We start from the raw sequence: 22,165 nt of genomic DNA on the forward strand, positions 1-22,165 counted from the left end.
CTCTTATTATAATCTTTGGTGTTGATGTCATTTGCTCCAAAGACTCCTGCCATTAGGGATGCGTTGCTTTTTGTCATTCTAGGAAATTGTGAAGCATCACTGCTTGTAGAAGAAGCCCTAGATCAAGGTACACCAACTTGCAGATCCGGATCCTATAACTGCAAGTTCTACCTCCTTCAATCACAGTCGTAATACTCCAATAATAACTATGCAGTCTAATCTTCGGGTGTTGCCACCAGAATGGTTGGATTGCCTCGTGAACTGCTCTCAATGACTTCAGATCCATTGTGCTCGGATTCTCCCTCGACAGTGGGAGATTCAACCGGCTCATTATGCTCGGATCCTTATTAATTACAAATACTACTACTTCAAAAACTGGCGTTGGATATGGATTACAAAGTTTCTTTGGTTGCATTGGTGCCTGATACGGATTTTGGAACACGTTGTATCCGAATATATTGTTGAAAGGGGCTCCTGTTTTGAAATTGCTAGATGTGCCAAATTTGGAATCTATACAACCTCTATTTTTTGGTCTTTTTTCAATTGCTGATGTGAACCCAAAGCTCTGCATTCGGCATTATCTATGTTCAAAGCCTTTCCAAGTCTACTTTAATTGATTTGTTGCCATGGCCTTATTAGGTGGAAGACCACTTCAAACCATGCTCAATCAAAGGATTCTTCTTCATCTAGGGAAAAGAGTCACTCGCCCTGCAAATTTTGTATTCTCTTGTCATCTCCTCATTCATTGGGCTGCTTGCATCATTTGCAATGGTCGATTTGCTCATGGGCTTGATGCTTTATCTAAGTTTCTAGTTCTTTAAAGAAATCCCCCTTCCATTCTAGCGATGATGCCTTTAGACAATACGGCTGAGTCATTTCATTCAAAGCTGTTGGAAAATCTGACTTTCATCAGCATGCCTTATCAAGCTCTAGAATTGATGCTTTGATAAAAAACGGTTGAATTATAGCCACAACTTCCTTTGCAAATGCTACCTTTGCCAAACGGCTAGCTCTCTGTCTGCAGATTTGGTGCAGATTTTCAAGGACATCTTTGCTAGCTCTTGAGACGGATTCTTAATCGCATCCATGTACATTAGTGTTGTGAGATCTTCTGAGGTCTTCAAATACTCAATCAAGATGATGGATGTAGGCTCGTACCAAAAGCTTATGTTATGTTTCTGTATATGAAGGATCACCATTGAATTCAAGACCATAGATTTCATCTTCAAAGTGTGGAATGTCACGATGTTGTCTCGCCCCTAGTTCCTGCCTCCCTCAACTCTTCCTCTCTCTCGCCCTTGCTACCAATGGGCCTCAATCTGGTGAGGGATATTGTCGACGTTTCAAACCTCCTACCCCACAGAGCCCTCCTTCATCGTCTAGATCCTGGAGATTATGTCTCTCTTGAGCTAATCGAGGTCTTGTGAGCCTTGTGCTTGGAGTTAACGGGAAGGGCGGTTCAAGAGGGGAGTGACTGCATCTAGAAGAAGGGTTCAAGGAGGGTTCAAGACGAGAGTGATTGCAGAAGAACTGCTCAAGAAGGGTTGGAGAGGGGAGTGATTGTAGAAGCAGAGGAGAAGATAGAAGGATGGAAGACATCGAGGAGGATGGGAGGTTCGTGGCATCGCAGAGATGACCCCTGGCTAGAGGGAAGGGGAGGGCGTACAAAGGGATCGATTTGCATGGCATAGCCGAGCTTGGAGGTGGAAAGGTGAAAGCGGATCGCCAAATGCCAACCGTTGTAACCACAAACACCTTTGCATGATTCACAACTAGATAGATCTAATCTAATTACTCACAACTACATCGATCTAATCTAAGGAATAGGATTCTTTTCATCCAACGATTCAAAACGCTCTAATAGCATATGCTATATGGGCACGTGGCTAGCCCCTTGATGGACACCTCGATCCTTAAAATAAGGAATAATAATAATAATAATAATATAATAAAAGAGAAATATAAGAGAAGTTGCCATTTCTAACAATTCTACAGACATCTCAACACTACAAATTTGTACTGTAAGACGCTGTCACGCTGTTTTCAGTCTTCGGTTAAAATTCATATACTGGAATTGTTCAACGAATGGGTACTCACGAGTTGAAGCCCAATTTTCAAATCGGACAGGAAAGAGGACTTGTTGCGTTTCCCAACTCTCCTCCGATGAGCTTGAACAATTCGTATTGGACTCGAACGGATGCCTCTTTCGCTGGCTGCCTTCCGGATGCCCACAATGCTCTTCAAACCCTTCCTCTGTCTGATGGGTCGCTGCAGCCCGCAGCAATAGGCACCGACACTGCTTTTCCTTCCTCCAGTATTGGGAGAATGCCTGACTTCCGTCCTCATGGAGACCCACAACGCTTCAAACGTAGGAAGGAAGACATTACCGAGAATGGCCACCAGCTTTCTTCCGGATGCTCTCCTACTTCCAGAAATTCTTCTTCCTCATTGCAACAGAATCAGCAACTTACCCAGCAGTGCTCTTCAAATCCCATGCAAAGTGTCTATCCTAGTCCTTCCAGATTGTCTATGGAAGGCGCTCCCAGAAGCCCTATTCAGAGGCCCATAGCCAGCTTTCAGGGCTTGCAAATGCCGCCGCAGAATACGCATTGGCAGGGGTTTCCTGTTCAAAATCTTCAGGCTCCGCATCCTAGTGCATTTCATGAACCGAGCCAGCAATCTTCAGAATTGGCCTCAAGGCGACTTGCAGTACGGTCTTGGGGAAGTAGACCCTTGTCTGTTGTCGACCCTCAGATACACGATATAATGGAAAGAGAGAAAACTAGGCAGTGGAAAGGAATTGAACTTATAGCCTCGGAAAATTTTACATCCCAAGCGGTGATGGAGGCTCTGGGTAGCCATCTTACAAACAAGTATTCTGAAGGGATGCCCGGAGCACGGTATTACGGTGGGAACGAGTACATCGACCAGATTGAGACCCTCTGTCGGGAGCGTGCCTTAGCAGCCTTCCATGTAGATGCAGAGTCATGGGGTGTTAACGTGCAGCCTTACTCATGCACGTCTGCAAATTTTGCAGTGTACACAGGCCTCCTGCAGCCAAAGGATCGAATTATGGGCCTCGATTCTCCCTCTGGGGGACACCTCAGCCACGGATATTACACTTCCAGTGGGAAAAAGGTTTCTGGCGCCTCCATTTTTTTTGAGAGCTTGCCCTACAAAGTGAACCCACAAACAGGCTACATTGACTTTGAGAAGCTGGAGGAAAGGGCTCTGGATTTTCGTCCAAAGATTATTATCTGTGGTGGTAGTGCATATCCTCGAGAATGGGATTATGCCAAGTTTCGCCAAATTGCAGACAAGGCTGGTGCCATCCTAATGTGTGACATGGCTCATATCAGTGGCCTTGTTGCAGCTCAGGTATTAAAGGCGTTCGACTTCTGTAAGTTCTTGACGTGAATATTTTATATTAAAGGGCAATTTTGTTATTATTGTTCCTTGATCACCATTGTCAGTGTTTGAATAGGAATGTGCCAGCCCATTTGACTTCTGTGACATTGTTACTTCGACTACTCATAAGAGCCTGCGGGGACCACGTGGAGGAATAATCTTCTACAGAAAAGGCCAGAAACAAAAGAGGCGAGGTCCTTCTCCTTATGTTGTTGATGACAATGAGCTATATGATTATGAGGACCGAATAAATTTCGCTGTCTTCCCGTCGCTGCAAGGTGGGCCTCATAACAATCACATTGCAGCATTGGCAGTTTCTCTGAAGCAAGTGTCCACTCCTGAGTACAAAGCTTACATTCAGCAAGTGAAGAAGAATGCCCAAGCACTTGCGGCAGCCTTGCAAAGAAGAGGGTGTAAATTGGTAACAGATGGAACGGACAATCATTTAATGCTCTGGGATCTTCGCCCACATGGGCTTACAGGTGAAATCTATACCTTGCCAATGCCACAGGGGGGAGAATTTCTGTAGTGTGCATGATGAATTGCGTAGAAGAATCAGCAGTAACAGTTGTGAATTTTCTCTGAGCAACATTCAAAAAGTTGAATATTGACTCTCTTCGTTAGTGTGTATGCTCTTGTAAAATTCAAGCTGTATAATTCTCACATGTTGCTTGAATTTTAATGCTTTTGGAAGATCTTGTGATCTTGTGCACACTCAAGTTAATGTAAGCTCTGACAAGCCATTTGAGCAATAAAGTCAAAATGTTTGCCGTGCGTGGATAAATGAGGGCCTATCGTATGAAAATGGACAGTAAACAGGACCGTATCTGTCTTCCAAAATTTTGGTAAAGTTAAAGTCACCTGAAGCATGCCTTCCAAAAATAGATGCATCCAAATAACATGGTTTTTAATATGGAGACTATGCCATATACTTGTGCTGACTTCAACATGAATCTGATTTTTCTGTGCTTGTCCAAAATCCTTGTCCGCCCACAGAAGATTAAGCGGTTGATACCCTAACCAAACCTCTTGCTAGAACTAAGCAAGAGAAGTTTTCCAACCTAATGGGCGTGAAGCGTTATCCATTATTCATTAAGGGGGAGTGTTGGAAAAAGTGATGATTTATGGAGTTAGCTCACTAAATTACCTTGGGAGTAATTTTGGGTTAGAGTGTAGTGTGTAGACCTTAGATCCTAGGTTAGGACATCTATGATGTTATGTCATGGATAAGGGTTAGAGTTTTTAAAGGGGCTAGATGATGTTGCAGGCCCCCAATACATCTATCACGGATGAAAGGTATGGTCCCATGGCACCAATCGCGTACCCCTACTATAAATAGGTTTTTTTGGCCCCCTCTCTCTCTCTCTCTCTCTCTCTCTCTCTCTCACGCACGCACACACACTTTTTTTTTTGTTGTGAAACCAGTAACTATATTATTAACATGAGATCAATGTACATGACATTAGACTCCAAAAGAGAGCCTAATGGAAGAACTCAAAAACAGTCAGAAAAGACTTCAAGGCTAGTAGCATCTAGGTCCCTCGCGGCATAACTATCATATAGAGATTGCTTGAGGGACATTCTGAAGAAAGCATATGCCTGAGGAAACTGTTGTCCCATCCTAGAATGCAATCTCTGTGTCCAAATAGTCCATAGTACCCAAAAATGAACCCAGTGAAAGAAAAGGAGGAATGGAGACATTTGAGCTGAGGATCATTTAAACATCCAGAAGAGTTTCCCGAATCTGATAGAGGGAAACTGAAGCCGCAGCAAATGAGAGACATGAGTGATCAATATCTGAGAGTGCGGGCAAGACCATAACAAATAGGGAACTGTCTCATGGTGATGAGAACACGGGGGTAGGAAGGGGAAGCAATGCGACGTGCTGCCAATTTCACCCCAATAGAAAAAGCTGCCACAATACATTTCCAAAAGAAAAGCCTTTGTTTCAATGGCAATTTAGCTTTCCAAATTTCCAAATACCTCTCCAAAAGAAAAGCCTCTGTTTCAATGGCATTTAGGGTATCCCATTGGCTGGAATATCACCCCTCAACGACAGCTCAAATGGGTGCTTCAAAAGATAAACAAGAAGCTGGAATACTGGCATTTGTCCACTTGGCCTCTACATGTTCGACTTTGGATAGTACAGTCTATCATCATGGCATATGTGCAATTTTATTTGCCGCTTCTTCCCTGGTCTTTCAAGCATTTGCCCTCCTATATGTCCCAGGCTATGGAGATATTTTGGAAAAGCAAATCTCGCAAAAAGGCTTTGCGATTACTTCCAATGCAGTCTGTTTGTTCTCCCAAGACTCATGGGGGACTGAATATTCTCAATCTTCAGTTTCATATGTTGGCAAGAAAGAGCACCATGATTGCTGATTTTTTTCAGCAAAAACAGCCATGGGCTATTATGCTAGCAGCTATGTGTGGTAACATGAAGTCCCATGCATATGGGCATTGGATTACAGATCACTGGGAAGCAGTCATGTCCACATTTCAGGGGAAAATTCCTGGTTGTCCTGTTTCTACTGCTTTTATTCATGATTGGAAGAGAATTTTCTCTTATGCTAAATGGTCAGGTGCTTCTTCCCATCATGGTAATTCTCTTCGCTTGGAAAGCATCCATTGGAGCAAGGTGTTTGAATCTCCTCTTGCTTTACAGGCTCCTATTAAAGCATATAATCTCTGAAATTGGGCATAAGATTTGTTGGAGATGTTGTGGATCAACATGGTCATGTGCTTTCATTTCCACAAGCTTGCAGGACATTCCCCTTGGGTCTGCATCATAGGCCCATTTGGAGAATACTTACAGTTATGTTGCAGCCATTTGTTCCTGTTCCTCCACTGTTTGTACAGGACAGATTACTGGACTGGAATGTGACTTCCTTATCTCCCGATATTTGCTCACTTTCAATGCATAATCTGGCCTCCTCGATGGTTTACAGATTTCTTCTTCCACCGCCATGGATTGATAAGCATGCCAACACGCTTTGGAATTTGGATAGACCTTTATCTTGGTGGCAATCACAACACGCACACGCGCGCACACACACACACACATGCACGCACATGCACATGCACTTGCACAAACACAAACACAAACACAGGCATGCACACACAATTATTTTCTTCTTTGATATTTTGTTGATGTATTTTGGTGTTTGGATTGGGATTCGCTTTACCCAAAAGGTTTTGGAATCTATCAAAACCCCGTGGCAATCTGGTTCTAGTAAGAACATAAGCTTTCCATACTAAGTTATATTTTCTTCTCTTTTCTTACTTTTTGCTTTATTTTATGTCTCTTTAAAACCCCCTTCTTCCCTTTCTCCCTTTTTCTCTCCCCCTCCCTTCTCTCATTGTTCTTTCGTTCATCTTACGAACATTCCAATGTGTAAGGTTGCATCTATTATAGTTATATATATATGCACACACACACACACACACACACACACACGTATGTGTGTGTGTGTGTGTCTCTCTCTCTCTTTCTCTCTCTCTCTCTCTCTATCTATATATATATATATAAGTTTCAATGTGAAGGTTCTTGTTGGCAAAAGAAAGTTCAGCCATTTGAGGGTTTATCCTTTGTGATTTGTCTCAAGAGCTCGTTAAGTAAACTCTCATTATATCTTCAGTCTAGTTGAAATATTGTCAAAGGCCTTTAATATTGTACTTGAGGGCATTGAGTGGCATAGATGTTAGTGTTGACGAAGGATGTGGACTGGATTAAATGATTGAGAAAAATTGGTTGTGAGTCAATTTCCCAGTCTTAAATTGTACCTTGCCCAGCAACCTTGGTGGTTATAGAATTGATAGTGACTATTGTGTTGTTCAAGAAGCTAGGCATGGTATTCTCAGTTGCCCCCACCATCACCCTTTGTTCGGCCAATAGTTCACTGAGGTTCTTGTTGAGGAATTCAAGAATTAGAATCTGCATGATGACGTTGGACAAGGCATAGTCATACATTTCTATTAGTTGCTTGATTGTGAATAGTGTTTGATGTCAAATGCTGACCTAGAATAAGGCCTAGTCATACATTTCATTGTTTTCCAATGGTTTCATAGTTGCTGTTGGTATGTTTGGTGTGTTGCCATACCCAAAATGGCAAACACTTGACTTGTATCCAAAGAGCCTCTAATATAAACGTAACCTGTATCCAAGCAGCCTTTAATATATGTCATTTATTTGTTTTTGTAGGGAATCGTTTTGAGAAAGTCTGCGAACAATGCCACATGACACTTAACAAGAATGCCGTTTTTGGAAGTAGTGGTGCTTTTGCTCCCGGAGGAGTCAGGATTGGTAAATTTTCAACTTGTAAATGGTAGCTTACCTTTTTGTTTATTGTCCTTTTTGACATTCATGTAGACATGGAAGTATACTTCTCTTCTTCTCTTTCTATGTAAAGATGGCTTTATTTGAGGCAATGTGAGTAGGCTGTAAGCCCCTGATTTATATCAGTCTACTTAAAATTTCTGTCTTTGATATGTCAATTGATTTGATCCGAGCTGCGGCTATGTGTAAGGTTGGCCTACAGTTTCCTTGTCTAGTCAATTTTTGAAATTCTGTGAGGCTTTGGCTAAGAGTGAAAGTTTCAGCTTTTGCTATCTAACTCATATAATTGACCCACAAGCTTAAAAATGGTGGATTTTATTGGGGAATTGCTATTAGAGAGATGAAACTAACCATGCTTATTTGGGACAGTCCTTGTTTTTTTGCAATTGGGAAGACGGATTGAACTAGGCAATGCTCATTTGGAGTAGTTCTGTGATTAGGCGCCACTTTAAAATCTCAAAGGCTTGGTTGGACTCTTCATTCCATAAGAATTCCACCATCAATGATCACCTTTGATTTAACAACTCCATTGTAGATGAGTGCATACTTGCGAGTGATACGGCCTCTTGGAAGTTTGATTCGATCCTCCGTATCAGGGTTTGGGCTTCGTCGGGGCGAGGACCCATAGCTGCAACATAGGAAAAGCACTAGCCTTCTGAACACTCTACAATTTATTATCTATGATGAGAGGTGTTGCACGAGAAAGATTCATACCGTCATCATTCCTCGCACTCGAATACATATCAGATCTATTAGAAGCAAATGTATACAGAGTGGATATAGAAGGTTTCAACCTGCCTAAATGAGGAATTGCCTTTGAATAGGGCATGGTTGCCTTCCCATGGGATCGGGAAGGAAACGACCACTGAGGCAATTTCTATGGAAATATAGAATTGAGAAGATGAACAAGTAGACTTGGAAGTTTGCGTGTACGTTTCTCTGTGTATGTGTGCATATGTGTGTGTTGAGAGAGAGAGAGAGAGAGAGAGAGGAAAAAGAAAGACATATTAACCTCTTTAGAAGGCCTCACGAACCTATGAGACAGTACAAACACCAAAAAGTGGCTTACTACATCTGGATAACCAGAGAGTTGTGGGAATGCACAAAGCTCAGCTCTCTCGGGTTATTGTAGAGCATAACTACATTCTAGTACTACAATAAAATGGCATGAATAACATCAGTTTAAGGCTGAGAGTCTTTGGGTTTGGATTTGAAGTGTCTAAGCAAATGCTTACCCATCTTGATAGACCACCCATTTGCCTACTTTATGTGCTTCCTTCAGTTTAGTGAGTTCGACATTCCGTTGTTTGAGTTGGGTTGGATCGCTGCCTTCTCTTTGAAATGGATTTGTGCTTGTGTTCCCTTCTGAGTGATATCACGTATGTCATTCTCATCCCATTCGCCTGCGGTATTTCTTTCTTGAGGTATATGGTTTTTTCTTCTACATATTTCTGCTCATCATCCAAGTCAGTCGTTTGGCAACCCCTCAATGTGTAAGATCATCCTATTGTTGTTAGCACTTAAGTCTTGGTCTGGTATGGCCTTGTAGGCTAGTTAGGAGATTTAGTTCTAGTACACCTAGTTGGCATACGACATTTTAGTCCTTAGTTGACTAGTTGAGTTCTGGGCCATATTGGCCACTCTTGTGCAAGCACACTTCATTCCTGTAGCTTGGTGTTTGCTCCCTCGCATTCGAACTTGGTTCCCTTGCTTCCTGCACCCATCAGTGGTATCAAAATTTGCCAATTCGCCACCACAGCTCATCGCTCAGCACTCTATTTGTTGCCAAGCTTGAGCTGCTTGAGCTGTTCGTCGGCACATCATTAAACAAATACCTTGCTGGTTGAAAATCGTTGCCCACAATAGTTTGCTGGAAAATCATTGTCGCTGGTCAGCAGTGACACATTGGTTATCGCTATTGTCATCGTCCATACAACAGATCCGCTGTGTTCTCATCTGTACCTTGTTAGCAGAGATCTTTACCGCCCGTTTGTTTGATGTCGTCCTTGTCTACATCTATGCCAGCACTGCACTCCGTACAGCTTCTACACATTGGGCTGCCATTTGACGTAGAAATTAAGTGCTGTCGTCCGTACAGCGCTAGCCCTGAGTTGTTCGTACTGCTCCACGTCCCCCGTACGTCTGTACACTTGTCAACAACTTTGAGATTTGCGTTGTCTGCCTGTACGTCATTTTGACGATTGTACCACAATGACTGCACCTTAATCTGAGTTGTGATTGCGGGATTGATCACTCATCTTGAGTGAGTTACCCACAAAATGTGCAGCCTTGTTTGACCCCTTTTTTAAAAATAGTTACTGTCTCACGCACCGTTGATCTATTTGCCAAGGTCTTGCCAATTGTGTGAGGACTATTTTATGTATCTTGAGAGCTCTCTTTCCTAATGGAGAGAGATTTCAGCTTTGCTAGCCTCTCCTATTCTCAAAGGCTTTCTAGAACTCCCTAAAACAGGATTATTAGGCATTGTTCTTGCCCTCTGTTGGCGACTCTTCCAGGCTCTCTTTTATTCTAGTAAAGAAGATACATGTAAACTACTCGGTGCTTTTTATCAATTCAGACAACGGATTTTGCAGAGGCGTTTGAATGAAATGATTGCGAGTTGCCAAACACATATACTTGAACTTAAGAGTTTGCAATTAAACTGGAATTAAGACTTAAACAGCTTAAACACAAAGTGACATCATTGGAAATTGCAATTTGATTGAGGGGCCAAGACGGCCCCCCGCCCCTTATCCAGGCTCACTTTATTCTTGAAAATGGAGATACAAGACCAAGGTGCAATGCACCTTCCAAACTGATGAACTCAGTGAAAACCTAGGACCTAGATACAAGACTCAAGAGCATATGTGCAAGGTAGACAACAAAAAGGAGGACTCCAAGCTCAGGTTTCAACTCTTGGCTTGCCCAATCCACAAGGAAGAAGCCTGCAACAATCACCACTTACATCCAACATTAGAGGCAAGCACTAGTTTCTAGAAAGATAGTAGAAACAACATGAAATAGTGCTGTAAATGAGATAAACTTGACAATACAGGCTCCCTTCGTGACTTGACCTTTTTGTAGATGAAGTCCTTGATGCCTCTGAAGCTACCTTGGGTGAGGAGAGTGTGGAAATGGGGCTGGAATGAGAACAGCTTAGAAAAACAGCCTGTAGGCTAGAGAGAGAGCTTTTATGGAGTGATAGCTGTAGAGAGAGAGTGCCAATGCTGATCCCAAGGGAGGGGATGTAAGAGAGGAGCTGCTGCTGTTCCAGAGGTGCACAGAAAGGCAGATTTCTGCAAGGGGAATGGGCTGGAACAGTAGAGAGATAAATTTTGCAGTAGAGAGAGAAAGACTGCAGCAGGAGAGAGAAAGGGGCTGTGGCTGCTCCAGGCTAGGAGAAGGAGAGAGGATGCTACTGCTGTTCCAGAAGAGCTGAGAGGAGGCAGATTTCTGGAGAGGAGGGGTTGGAACTATAGAGAGAGAATGTGCTGCTGTAGAGAGAGCATAGTTGCACGAAACGGCCGTTTCGTGGCCGGAAACGGAAACGTCTTGAAGAAACGCCGTTTCGTAAAACCTGTTTTTGCCCTAAAGCCCCAAAGGCGTGATTTCGCCGCCTGGCTCCATCTTTCGCCGCCTCCCGCCCATTCCACTCCTCCTGTCCATCCTTGCTGCTCTCTCCACCTTCTCTAAGCTCTCTCCATCCCTCCATCCTTTGCTCTTGGATCAGTAGTCCTGCTGCTTTTTTTTATATCATCCATGGGTGCTTTTATTTTGAGTCTTGCATGACTCATGAGTCATGATCATGAAATTTGTGGATCATGAATCATGATCATCTATGGAGTCTGGACATTGGATACTTTCAAGTTTCAAGTTTTAACTTGTGTGCTAAGTTTAAAGTACTTCAAACTTCTAAATTTCAGATTCTTGTAATGCCAAACTTGTTAGTCATGACTCATGATACATGTTGATTTCAGATTATTGAAGCATCATTCAAGAATTTAGAATCATAGAGGCATGAATGATGCATTGATGCTTGAAGGCTGAAGCTTCAAGTATAGATAATTGTAATTTATATTATGTATGATTTGCACTCTATTGATAATTATATTATGTATAAAAAATAAATTTTCATACATAAATTGTATCATATTGCCGTTTCTTCCGTTTCCGTTTTGGCGGGGCTCGGAAACTCCGTTTCTTCCGTTTCTGTTTCGGCTGGTAACTATGAGAGAGAGAAAGTGTTGCTGAGGTGAGAGAATGGCCTGGGGAGAAGTTGGCTGCATCCAAGGAGCTGGAGAGGTTCTGCTGCATCAACCAAAAGGAGAGAGAAGAAAAGTGACGAATCTTTCATGTAGGGAATGAAGGGGAGAGGCCTTCTTTTATAGGCTCAGCCCCCCCCCCCTGGCCTAGAGTGGAAGGTGGACACTTGTCCCAGATTTTTGGTGGGCTGCAGTCCCAAAGAGGACAGCTCACAACCTGCCCCAAATCTACTAGATTTGGGGCCAGACACTTGGCCTGCATGCCTTGCCACTTGCCATGCATGCTGCCACATGTGTGGGACAGGTGGACTGACCTGCTAGCCCAGATTCCATGTGGCAGTTTGCCACGTGTCAGCTGCCACATGTCACTCCCAAAAACCCCTATCTATTGACGTACTCTAAGGTCATAATTGAGCCATACTGAGCTCATTTGTTTGTCGTCTTATCTTGTATCTCCATTACTCTTGGCATGCTGCCAAGCCCACACCCAAAGCTCAGGGAACATTCTCTTGAATGGTTCCTAGGTCAGTATGCAATGTGTGCATTTGATTGGTCCCATGTTTGGGTGCTCAGGTGGGGTGTGGTTTCCAGATGTCCCTCTCAAAGAGAGGCCATCACTCTTGTGGGTCACTAATGCCCATAACCCCAAGCAAGGGGGTCCACCCTCAAATGTTAGACCTAGTCCCCATTGTCCGGAACTGAACAGTAGGAAAACTTTTCATTTCTTAATAAGCATATCATTGAAAAACAAAAAGAAATAGTACCAAGCAAGTGGATACATGTTGAAGCAGGATGACAATACAAGACCATGGCATTGGGAGAGGGCTTTTCCAATGCTTTACAGACTTAGCTCTTACCCCATGCTTTATAGATTAGAGACTAAACAATAGTACTTAGTCTATTCAACTCTAAACTCTTCTGCTTACAAACAACTCAGATTGCAAAACCTACTTCTTGGGGATTTGCTCTTTGAGGAGATGCATGCAATGCCTCTTTGACACAATGACAATGTATCTCAAGGTGTCTGTGTTGCTGCAATAGTACTTTGACTTGTTAGCACCGGTTGCTCCATTCTTTATGTTGGGCGGCACGCTCCTGGCCTTAGTTTGTTGGGACGTGGATTCGGCGATGGTATTTTGAAAAAATGAGAGTGCTCGAAGCAAGCTCATGCTCTGAATACATTAGCATGGAATAACGTGATAGGACTCTAGAGGGTCCTACTGTGTTGGTCTTTGGGACCGGAGTAATGATTAATAGGGATAGTTGGGGGCATTCATATTTCATTATTAGAGGTGAAATTTTCTTGAGATAAAGGGTACTCTCAGTTGGACTATTCAATAGACCTTGATTGGTCAAATATTTATGAATCATACCAAGCCCATGGGGCTTGTTTGAGCCGATAAAGTGCCTTATGCAGCTTGCATACATTGTCTTCCTGACTAGGCATGTGAAAACCAAAGAGCTGACTGACATACACTTATTCATGCAAGTTCCCATTGAGGAAGGCTGTTTTGATATCCAACTGATGTTCTTTCCATGCGAAATGAGCAGCCAATGAAACAACACATCTAATGCTGGTCATCCTGGAAGTGGAGGCAAAGGTTTCATCATAATCTATCTGCTTTTGCTGAGAATAGCCCTTGACAACCAATGTTGCCTTGCACTTGTCCATGGTACTATTAGAGTTTCTCTTGATCTTCTACACCCACTTTGTCCCAATAGTTTTTTTTCCTATGGGCAAATCAACCAGTTGGCTGACACACCAAAGGATGCACTTGGAAGGCGCATACTACCTAGGATCCACGATTTTCACTGTTTTTCAAATCAACAACATAGATGAATGATAGTCCTAGTGATTTGCCAGAAATACGTGAGAGTTATGGTGTTGACATTATCACCATGATGGGTATACCAAATAGTCGTTGAAAGTACAGTGAGCGAGAGTGCCAGTCTTGAGACATAGCCACTGTTGCCTTGGAAGATTGTCCACAAACGGAGGTGTGATGGGAATAATACAAGGATAGGCATTGGGGGGATTGCCTTCATGATGGTAGAGGCTATCATGAAAGATGCTCCCTTGCATTGTCACTTGCAAAACAAAATTTTGGTCCTTATAAGGCTGCCTAAATGAACGTTCTTACTTGTTAGCTGCGCCAAGGATGAAACAATGTGGCTTTTTAAGCACAGAAAAGTTGGCTTGAATGAACAGGGGAAAGTGGATTCTCAGTGCTATAATGCCAGCTAGATGCATGTTAACGCCTTTAAAATTGCGTCTTACAAGTTACAACAGACATGAAAACTTCCAAGGTGTTCGCACGCATGTCGAAGCAAATTTTCTTTGGCTGAGAATGCAATTGGGCATTGGCTACTATGTCCTCTTGGCGATTGAGGACTCCGTTCGAGTTTTCAGGGCTTGGTGAGTTGTGATTTTGCTGCTGCAATTTCTTTTTGCCATAAGCTATTGGTTGGCCTCGTGTACCGCCTCTTTCTAGGTTCATAGGTGCCAAGGCAGTGTACATGAGTCATTCTTTGGTTGGGTACTTTGCTGATTTTATTTTGGAGCTTTGAAAAGCTTTGTGAATGCCATCTGGAAACCACTCAAAGAGAGTGCAGCTGGGGTGCAGTGTGATTGCATCTGGACAGCCAATGGAATTGCACTTGGAAAAGAGAATGCCTTTGGATTGAGCCTATGTGTTAAGTGCACTTATGTAATGGTGTTCTATGCTTGAAGGCCTTGCGAAGGCTCAATGAATTGGGGCTGCGTGCTCAGTTGTAGGGAAGGTCTCCCGGATGCAACTTGTAATCATTTCATTGTGAAATATAAAGAAATACCGAAAGGGGCGCCACGGTGTTTGGGGCCAATCGGGTGCACTTGTCTATGTTTGTTGAGCAGATGCATTCTAGCCTCCATCCGTTTTTCAGTGGTTTTATTTGTGAACAAATGGGTAAATGCCAAATGGTGATCATGCAATGGTTAATGGTTGTGATATATGCTTTGTGAGCTGTAAGTAAGTGCTGAAGTGATTAAAGGTTTAGTTCCACTGCCCTCTGAGTGATTAGAGGCCGGCTTCATTGGTTCCATTTCTGGGATACCACACACTCTTCCTTAAGAGGTGGGCCTCGGTAGTTTGGTGGAAGGATATCTTTGCTGCACTTTTTGACAGCTGAATATTACAACCATAAACATTGCAAGTGCAGTGATTGCTTTGACTCAGCTGACTCAAATTTCGGCTGAGATTGTGCAAACAAATGCCAAGAAGAAGAAGAAATCAAGAAAGCACAAGCACGGAAAGAGTGAGTACACACATGCATCAGCTTCTCACGGCGGACCACACACTCATGCATTAGTTTCCCATGAGGGACAGCCATAAAAAATGACTCAGAAAGTGACTTCCAAGAGAGAGGAATCCCCGAAAAGAGCACTTGAGAAAGAGGTACAAAAAGTACAGCCAGTGCAACAGTATGAGCAGCCAGCACAAGGCCTTGGTTTGGGTACTTCTACTTCTCAAAATAATAATGTGCAGTCCATAAATGTGGCTCAACCACCTCAACCATATTTGAGGCAGCAACCTGAATATTTTGGTACAGATTCTATCTTTGATGCTATGTTGATAATTTCACTGCCAATTGGGCATAGAAAGCAAGCCATGTATGACAATGTGGGAATGTAGCTAGGCATGCAAGCCACATCATATGCTCCCATGCCTTATGTTCAGCCAAGCATGGCTCTCCCTAGTGAAGGGAATGCTGCAAAAATCCAGCCATCTTTGTGACAGCCAATATCAAATGTATATAAAGAATTTAAGGAATGGTGGTTCTCATGTCAAGTTTGAGACATATAATGGAGTACAGGACCGGTACAAAGCCCTCACATTTCTTAAACAGTTTGATGCTGCATTTCTTGGGGGTTTGTTTACAGAAGCATCCAAGATGAGGAAGGTTGCCACATTTTTGAAAGGCAATGCACTTAAGTGGTACGCCAACCTTATGCTTCATGGAGATGTACTTGCTACTTGGCTGGAATTTAAGCAAGTGCTCTCTTCCACTTGGCTTACTCCAACTTTGGAAGTTGAAGTACTTTCACACTGGCATGACTTGTCATACAAACTTTGCAAGAATCTTGATGATTACACCCAGAGGTTTTGGGATGTTTTGCTTCCATTGAGCTCTTACAGGCATGTTTCTTTGAAAGAGCAAATAGAGAGGTACTGTTGTGGATTGCCTAGTGAGCTGCCTAGTGAGCTACGTGATTATTGCATCAAAACCAAGGTGGGTTCTATGACTCAATTAATTGAGAATGCAAGGACAGCATATGCATGGATGCAGGAGAAGAATTTGGGCTTTATGGACAGCAAGAAAGAAGACAACAAACGGGCTGCCAAACACCAGGATAAGGACATCAAATCTGAAAATAAAAATTATGGCAAACGACCGTTTCAAAAGGGAGGAAAAGCCCAATTCAAAGCTGGTCAAAGGCGTGGACAGCCCAATAAACAGCCCCGTACCAAGCTATCTGATGAAGACCAAAAGTCACTCATGAAGCAAAATAAATGTTTTATATGCAAAGGAGAGGGACACCGCTCTTATGATTGCCCATCCAAGAAAAGAGACAGGTCAGATGATGATAATAATGGTGATAAACAGGCTGATCGGAAGGGCAAAAGGCCTAAACCTTCTGCAAGACTTCTTCTAGATGTGATTGGGAGTTTGCCACATGCGCATGATGAAGAGGAAACGAAAATGACTGAGATGTGCAGAGCATGGTGACACGACCCTGCAGGATCTGATCCTATCACTGACCTAGAATCTCGTCCTCAGTACAACCAGAATCATAGCGCAGGTGCCTCGATCCTCCCGACCACCCCCGAGCACGTGGGCTACAGCTCGACTCATCATAGGCCCGTATCTAACCCAGGCGTCCCACATCACCTGAGCCCGTCCAAAGGACCTTCGATACACCACCTATGATCTGCCATGTAGATGGCCAGAGTCCCGGCTTGGGTCCAAGTCCCATCCATCAGTTGAGGAGTGCTCAACTGATCTACACAATAGCACTGGCCCTCCCTCTATATAGAAGGAAACCCGCTATAGATAGCACAATGCTATGAATAGCTCCCTCCATATAAAGGGAGCACTATATATGAATCAATCTCTATATATAGCAATCTCGGCTAAAAATAGCCATCCAACCCTATGCTATCCCATAACCCACATTAACTTGCTATCCAACCCTAGGTACACCATGCACATGACATACTCCCCTTCCTCTAAGAACTCACTCCTGAGTTCACCAGAAAGCCCGAAAACTCTCTGTGAAGATGAGTCAATGCCAATAACTATACTCTGACTATCAGTTTGAGTGTGCTATACTTTCCATGAGATTCAAATCAAAGAAAATCTAAGGCCAAAGCCACAAGCTTTGATAACCGACCCAAGTGTCATGTGCACGGATTGGTATCTGACGTGTACTAGTTACACAGAACTAGCTCAGGTTAGCCTGGGGAGGCTTAGAGCTAGGCAGGCTTGATTCTCGGGTTGAGTGGCAAGGGTACGAACTATTTATAGGTCTTCGCTATTTTTGGCGCCGGGGCCCGAGTCTATAAAAGAGGCCCAGGGGGTTCAGTTCTCAGTGTGCAGTTGGGAGCAAGTCTCGTTCTCAGGTGCTAGGTCTGATCCTGGATTGTGTCGCGGACGCGCGCCTGCATCTTAGCGTAGCCCAAGGCCCAGTGGCAGATCCAGGGCTTCACAGCGCCACCTGGTGGTATGGGACACCAGGCTGGTTGGGATCTGATTGGGAGTTCGTGCCAGTAGCTCAGCTCGTGGCTCGGGGGGACATCTTCTGATTCGGGATCACATCCTGTAGATGTCACGGTTGGGTGGTGAGCAGCCTGCTCAGTTATGATGTTGTGTGTGGTTATTTTGCAGATCAGGGTTTCAGGAGTGCTGGGATGTGTCAGTTGGTATCAGAGCCAACTCCTGAGGTAGGAACTTCTGATGCGAGAACTTTGACGGATTTCTCTTCTAGGTATGCCCTAAAATTCGAGATTCCCTACTGCGTTTTTTGCTGTCTACCTGGGGTAGAAGGGGTGAAGAAATATCTGGAAAAGGCAGGAAGAAGGAGAGGCTTGATTTCGAAATTGCTGAAGGGTCTAAGTGAGAGAGGGAGTGAAGTTTTAACTAGGAGAGTGTGGAAGAGAGGCGAAACAGGGCTGTTAGGTAGGAGATGGAATCGGGATGCTGGTCAGGGCTGCACAGAGGTAGGTGTCGCTGGTAGGTGAGGCTGAGGAGTGCGCCATCTGTTGGTACAGGATTCGGCCCAGGCAGGGGGTGCGTCAGGCTGAGCAGGGTGCGGCCAGTAGCATCTAGGGGTGGCTGAGGTGCGAAAAAGCACCACCTTCCAAGTTTGGAGGGTGGGGCAGAAAAAAGCATCGACCCTCCAAGACTGGAGGGTGTGCATGCTAAATTTAGCTTCAAGCCTCCAATTTTGGGAGGCAAGCTTTTCTGGAAAGCGTGGCTAGGCTTTCCTAGAAAGCAAAGCCTCCAGAATAGCTGCGCTACCTTCTATAAAGCCTGGCGAGATCTCAAGTCCAGCCATAGTCTCAAGCTAGACAGCGCAAGAGAAGCCTGCCCCTACCAGAGTTCCGCCATCTAGATACGGCTGCAATAGCAGCAGCTCTGCGTCCTGCCTCTGCATGAGATTCGCCTCCAAGAAACGGCTGCAACAGCAGCAGATATTCCGTACTGTACGGCCTGCAGCGGACCAGCAGAAGGACACCATCACCTACGCAAGCTGATCGTCAGTTTACGGCATCTTTTTTCCAGCCAGCTTCTCTAATTTCGCCACATCTTCGAGGGACGGTTTCTTTCCTCTACTCTTCTCCTTCCAGCTTCGATTCTCCCAGCTATTTCTCTCCGTTTGTAATCGAATCAGAATTCAGCCATGTCTGATGCTCCGAATCCCGAGTTTGCTATGGGAGAGCAGGACTTAGATTACACTCCAGTGGGAGAGGATGATTAGGGTCTCTATGATGACCTGATCACTAAGAAAGCCTTCAGTGAGTTCACGACTGCTCTGGATGGTAAATTTGAGCAGGTCAACGCTAATCAATCGGGGTTGACACAGCAACTCCAAGGGATACAAGCCACTTTGACTCTTCTGGCTAGCACGGTTCAGGCACTCACGCATGTGGATGCCATGGCTTCCGTGCTAGGCCCGAATATCACTCCGGATCCCTTTCCAGGTGACCAAAAATCAAGAACAAAGGAGGTGGTTGACACTTGGTTGCACAAGTGGCAAGTACACTTCCAATTTCACCCCTATCCAGACGAGAAAAAAGATTCAGCTAGCAGCAGGGTTTATGTCAGGTAAAGCCTTGCTTTGGTGGAAAGAACTTCAGCCTAAGCCTGACACTTGGACAGAATTTGAGGGTATCTTCAGGAAGGAGTTCCTGAAGAAGGAAGATGACTACGATATCGTCGGCAAGCTCAAGGCCCTCGATATGTCAAAATTAAATTTAACTTTTGAAGTTTATCTTCAAAGATTTAGGGATCTGCAAACCAAGGCCACTAAAATGGATCCTGTAACCTTGTTAGGTTTTTTCGTGGATGGTTTGCCAGACTCCTATAAGTTACAGATTAAGAATAACAAGTGCACAACATTGCAGGAGGCCATGACATACGCGCGCATATATGATGATACCATGGTCGGAACCAAGGCAACCACAGTTACCGAGACCAGCGGAAAGAACAAACGCAAGTTCTTTCAGCATGCAACTGGTATTGGGGAGACGAAGTCTACGGACAACGCCTCCAGGAAAAGCTTAACTCCTGCGAAGAATGGTAAGGCCCATTTCCTTCGCACTCTCAGGCTCAAGAAAGAAGGCCGGTGTTTTTATTGCGAGGAGCGGGGCCACACGAAGAATGAGTGTCCTAAGCGGAAGAACCAGAAATTGGTGCTAGGACCCAAGCTCCAGGCAGGTCCACGTACCGCAGCCAAGGGAGCCAACCAGGTTACGATGACAGGTATTTCAGTAAATGTCATTACCTGCCCCCTTTCCTGTAATTGTAGCTTTAATACTTCGTTGTTTGGTTCCCATGATCTTTTCCGAGTTTATGGAGAAGTTAGGGACCAACAGGTTCACATTCTCTTTGATCCGGGCAGCTCTCACAATTTTGTTAATTACAAATTTGTGCAGAAGATGGGGCTGTCCACAGTACCTAGCGACCACACCTACGAGGTGCAGCTTCCAGCTGGGAAGCAGTTTTGGGATCGCAAGGTTGAAGCGCTTCCCATCCGGATTCAAGCCTACACGGGAGCTCTCACATGTTATGTTATGCATCTAGAGCATGTAGACTTGCTGATCGGGATAGAGTGGTTTAAAACCCACAATATCCAGATCGGATGGACGGAGCATACGCTTTCTTTTGTAGACAAAGGCACCCAATTTTGTATTCAGTGTGATAAGATTACCCCTTCTCAGGGGCCTATTGTATCTGCGATGCAGCTTCGGAATATATTGAACACTTCTCATTATGATATCTATCAGTGTGTTTTGATTCCACTTTCTTCATTTATTGTTTCGGTGATTAACAAAAATGAATTAAGTGTGTTTGAACATCGAGAATTGAGAACGTTGTTAGATAATTTTAAGGACGTATTCCCAGCTCAACTGCCGGAAGGGTTACCTCCAGAAAGGGCAGTAGATCATCGCATAGACTTAGTCCCAGGGGCTCAACCTATCAGTGTACCACCGTATAGGATGAGCCAGGTAGAGGAGGATGAGTTAGCTATCCAGCTTCAGGATTACCTGAATATGGGCTATATCCGCCCAAGTAAATCTCCTTGGGGTGCACCTGTCCTCTTAAGAAAGAAGAAGGATTCTTCCTGGAGGATGTGTATAGATTATAAACGACTAAATAAAGTTACAATTAAGAACCGCTATCCTTTACCTCGTTCTGATGATTTGATAGACCGTTTGGCCGGAGCGAAGTATTTCACTAAGATTGATTTGCGTACGGGTTATCATCAAATCCGTATCTATGCTAAACACATAGATAGGACCGCATTCCGGACTAGGTATGGTCATTACGAGTTCCTCGTATTACCTTTTGGTTTGACCAATGCTCCTGCTACTTTTCAGCAGATGATGAACGATTTGTTCAGAGATTATCTGGGCAAATTTGTTGTAGTGTTCTTAGATGATATCTTGGTATATAGTAAAACGCTTGAGGATCATATAGGACACCTTCGGGTTGTCTTACTTGTTCTAAGACAGCATAAGCTTTATGCCAAGATGAGTAAATGTGACTTCTTTATGAAGGAGATCATTTACTTAGGACACAAGATTTCTTCTGAAGGTATTAGCATTGATCTGGATCGTATCCAGAAGGTTTTAGATTGGCCTATACCTCAGACTGTGAAACAACTTCGCTCTTTCCTAGGATTTACGGTATTTCTTCGGAAGTCAGTCCGTGATTATTCACAAATCACGGTACCCTTGACCAACATATTGAAAGGTCGTGGACGCAGGTCTACTCAGCCGATCCCTTGGAATGATGCAATGAACAAGGCTTTTGAAACCTTGAAGTTATCTATCAAGGAAGCACCCGTTCTTGCATTACCCGATCCTACCTGGCCTTATGTATTAGAGGCCGATGCAAGTGATTATGCGATTGGGGCAGCTCTATTCCAAGAGGGCAGACCTGTAGCTTTTGAGAGTAAGAAGCTAGACGACACTCAGTATCGTTGGCCCACACTTGAGAAGGAACTTTATGCCGTAGTGTATGCTCTCAAGGTTTGGAGACACTACTTGTATGGTTCAAAGTTCCTTGTATTGACTGATCACCAGTCAATTAAGTATGTGTGTGATGGATCAGACTTGAGAGGAAGGAAAGCCAGATGGGCAGAGTTAATGCAGGATTTTCATTTCGAAATACGTTATCGTAAGGGTTCGTTGAATAGTGTGGCGGATGCCTTAAGTCGAGTTAAGTTTGTAAATGCTTTGTCATTTACGGAAATATCCTCAGACCTATTTCAATCCTTGAGAGGGCTATACGCAACTGATAGTCATTTCAGTTCTTATTGGCAGAGAGTCCAGGATGGGAATTCCATGGTTGACCAGGACTCAGGGATTGTGCCACCTAGGATACAGGCGGCGGG

The 22,165-nt window shown here is 44.0% G+C and overlaps 1 protein-coding gene across 1 annotated transcript in view; it reads left to right on the forward strand.

Moving 5' to 3' along the window:
- Nucleotides 1–2,015: 2,015 nt before the first annotated feature.
- The window catches only part of LOC147905463 (serine hydroxymethyltransferase 4-like), a 39,325-nt gene continuing 19,175 nt past the window's right edge, over nucleotides 2,016–22,165 (forward strand). Inside the window, exons 1-3 of the mRNA XM_087372764.1 lie at nucleotides 2,016–3,378; nucleotides 3,485–3,890; nucleotides 7,610–7,711. Of these exons, the coding sequence (XP_087228890.1) occupies nucleotides 2,086–3,378; nucleotides 3,485–3,890; nucleotides 7,610–7,711 (1,801 nt within the window). The 5' untranslated portion in view covers nucleotides 2,016–2,085. The remainder of the gene's footprint in view (nucleotides 3,379–3,484; nucleotides 3,891–7,609; nucleotides 7,712–22,165) is intronic.

Source organism: Dipteris shenzhenensis, chromosome 1, assembly GCF_047967505.1.
Source record: "Dipteris shenzhenensis isolate YYH24624 ecotype China chromosome 1, Dip_SZ_1.0, whole genome shotgun sequence".
Taxonomy (NCBI): Eukaryota; Viridiplantae; Streptophyta; class Polypodiopsida; order Gleicheniales; family Dipteridaceae; genus Dipteris; species Dipteris shenzhenensis.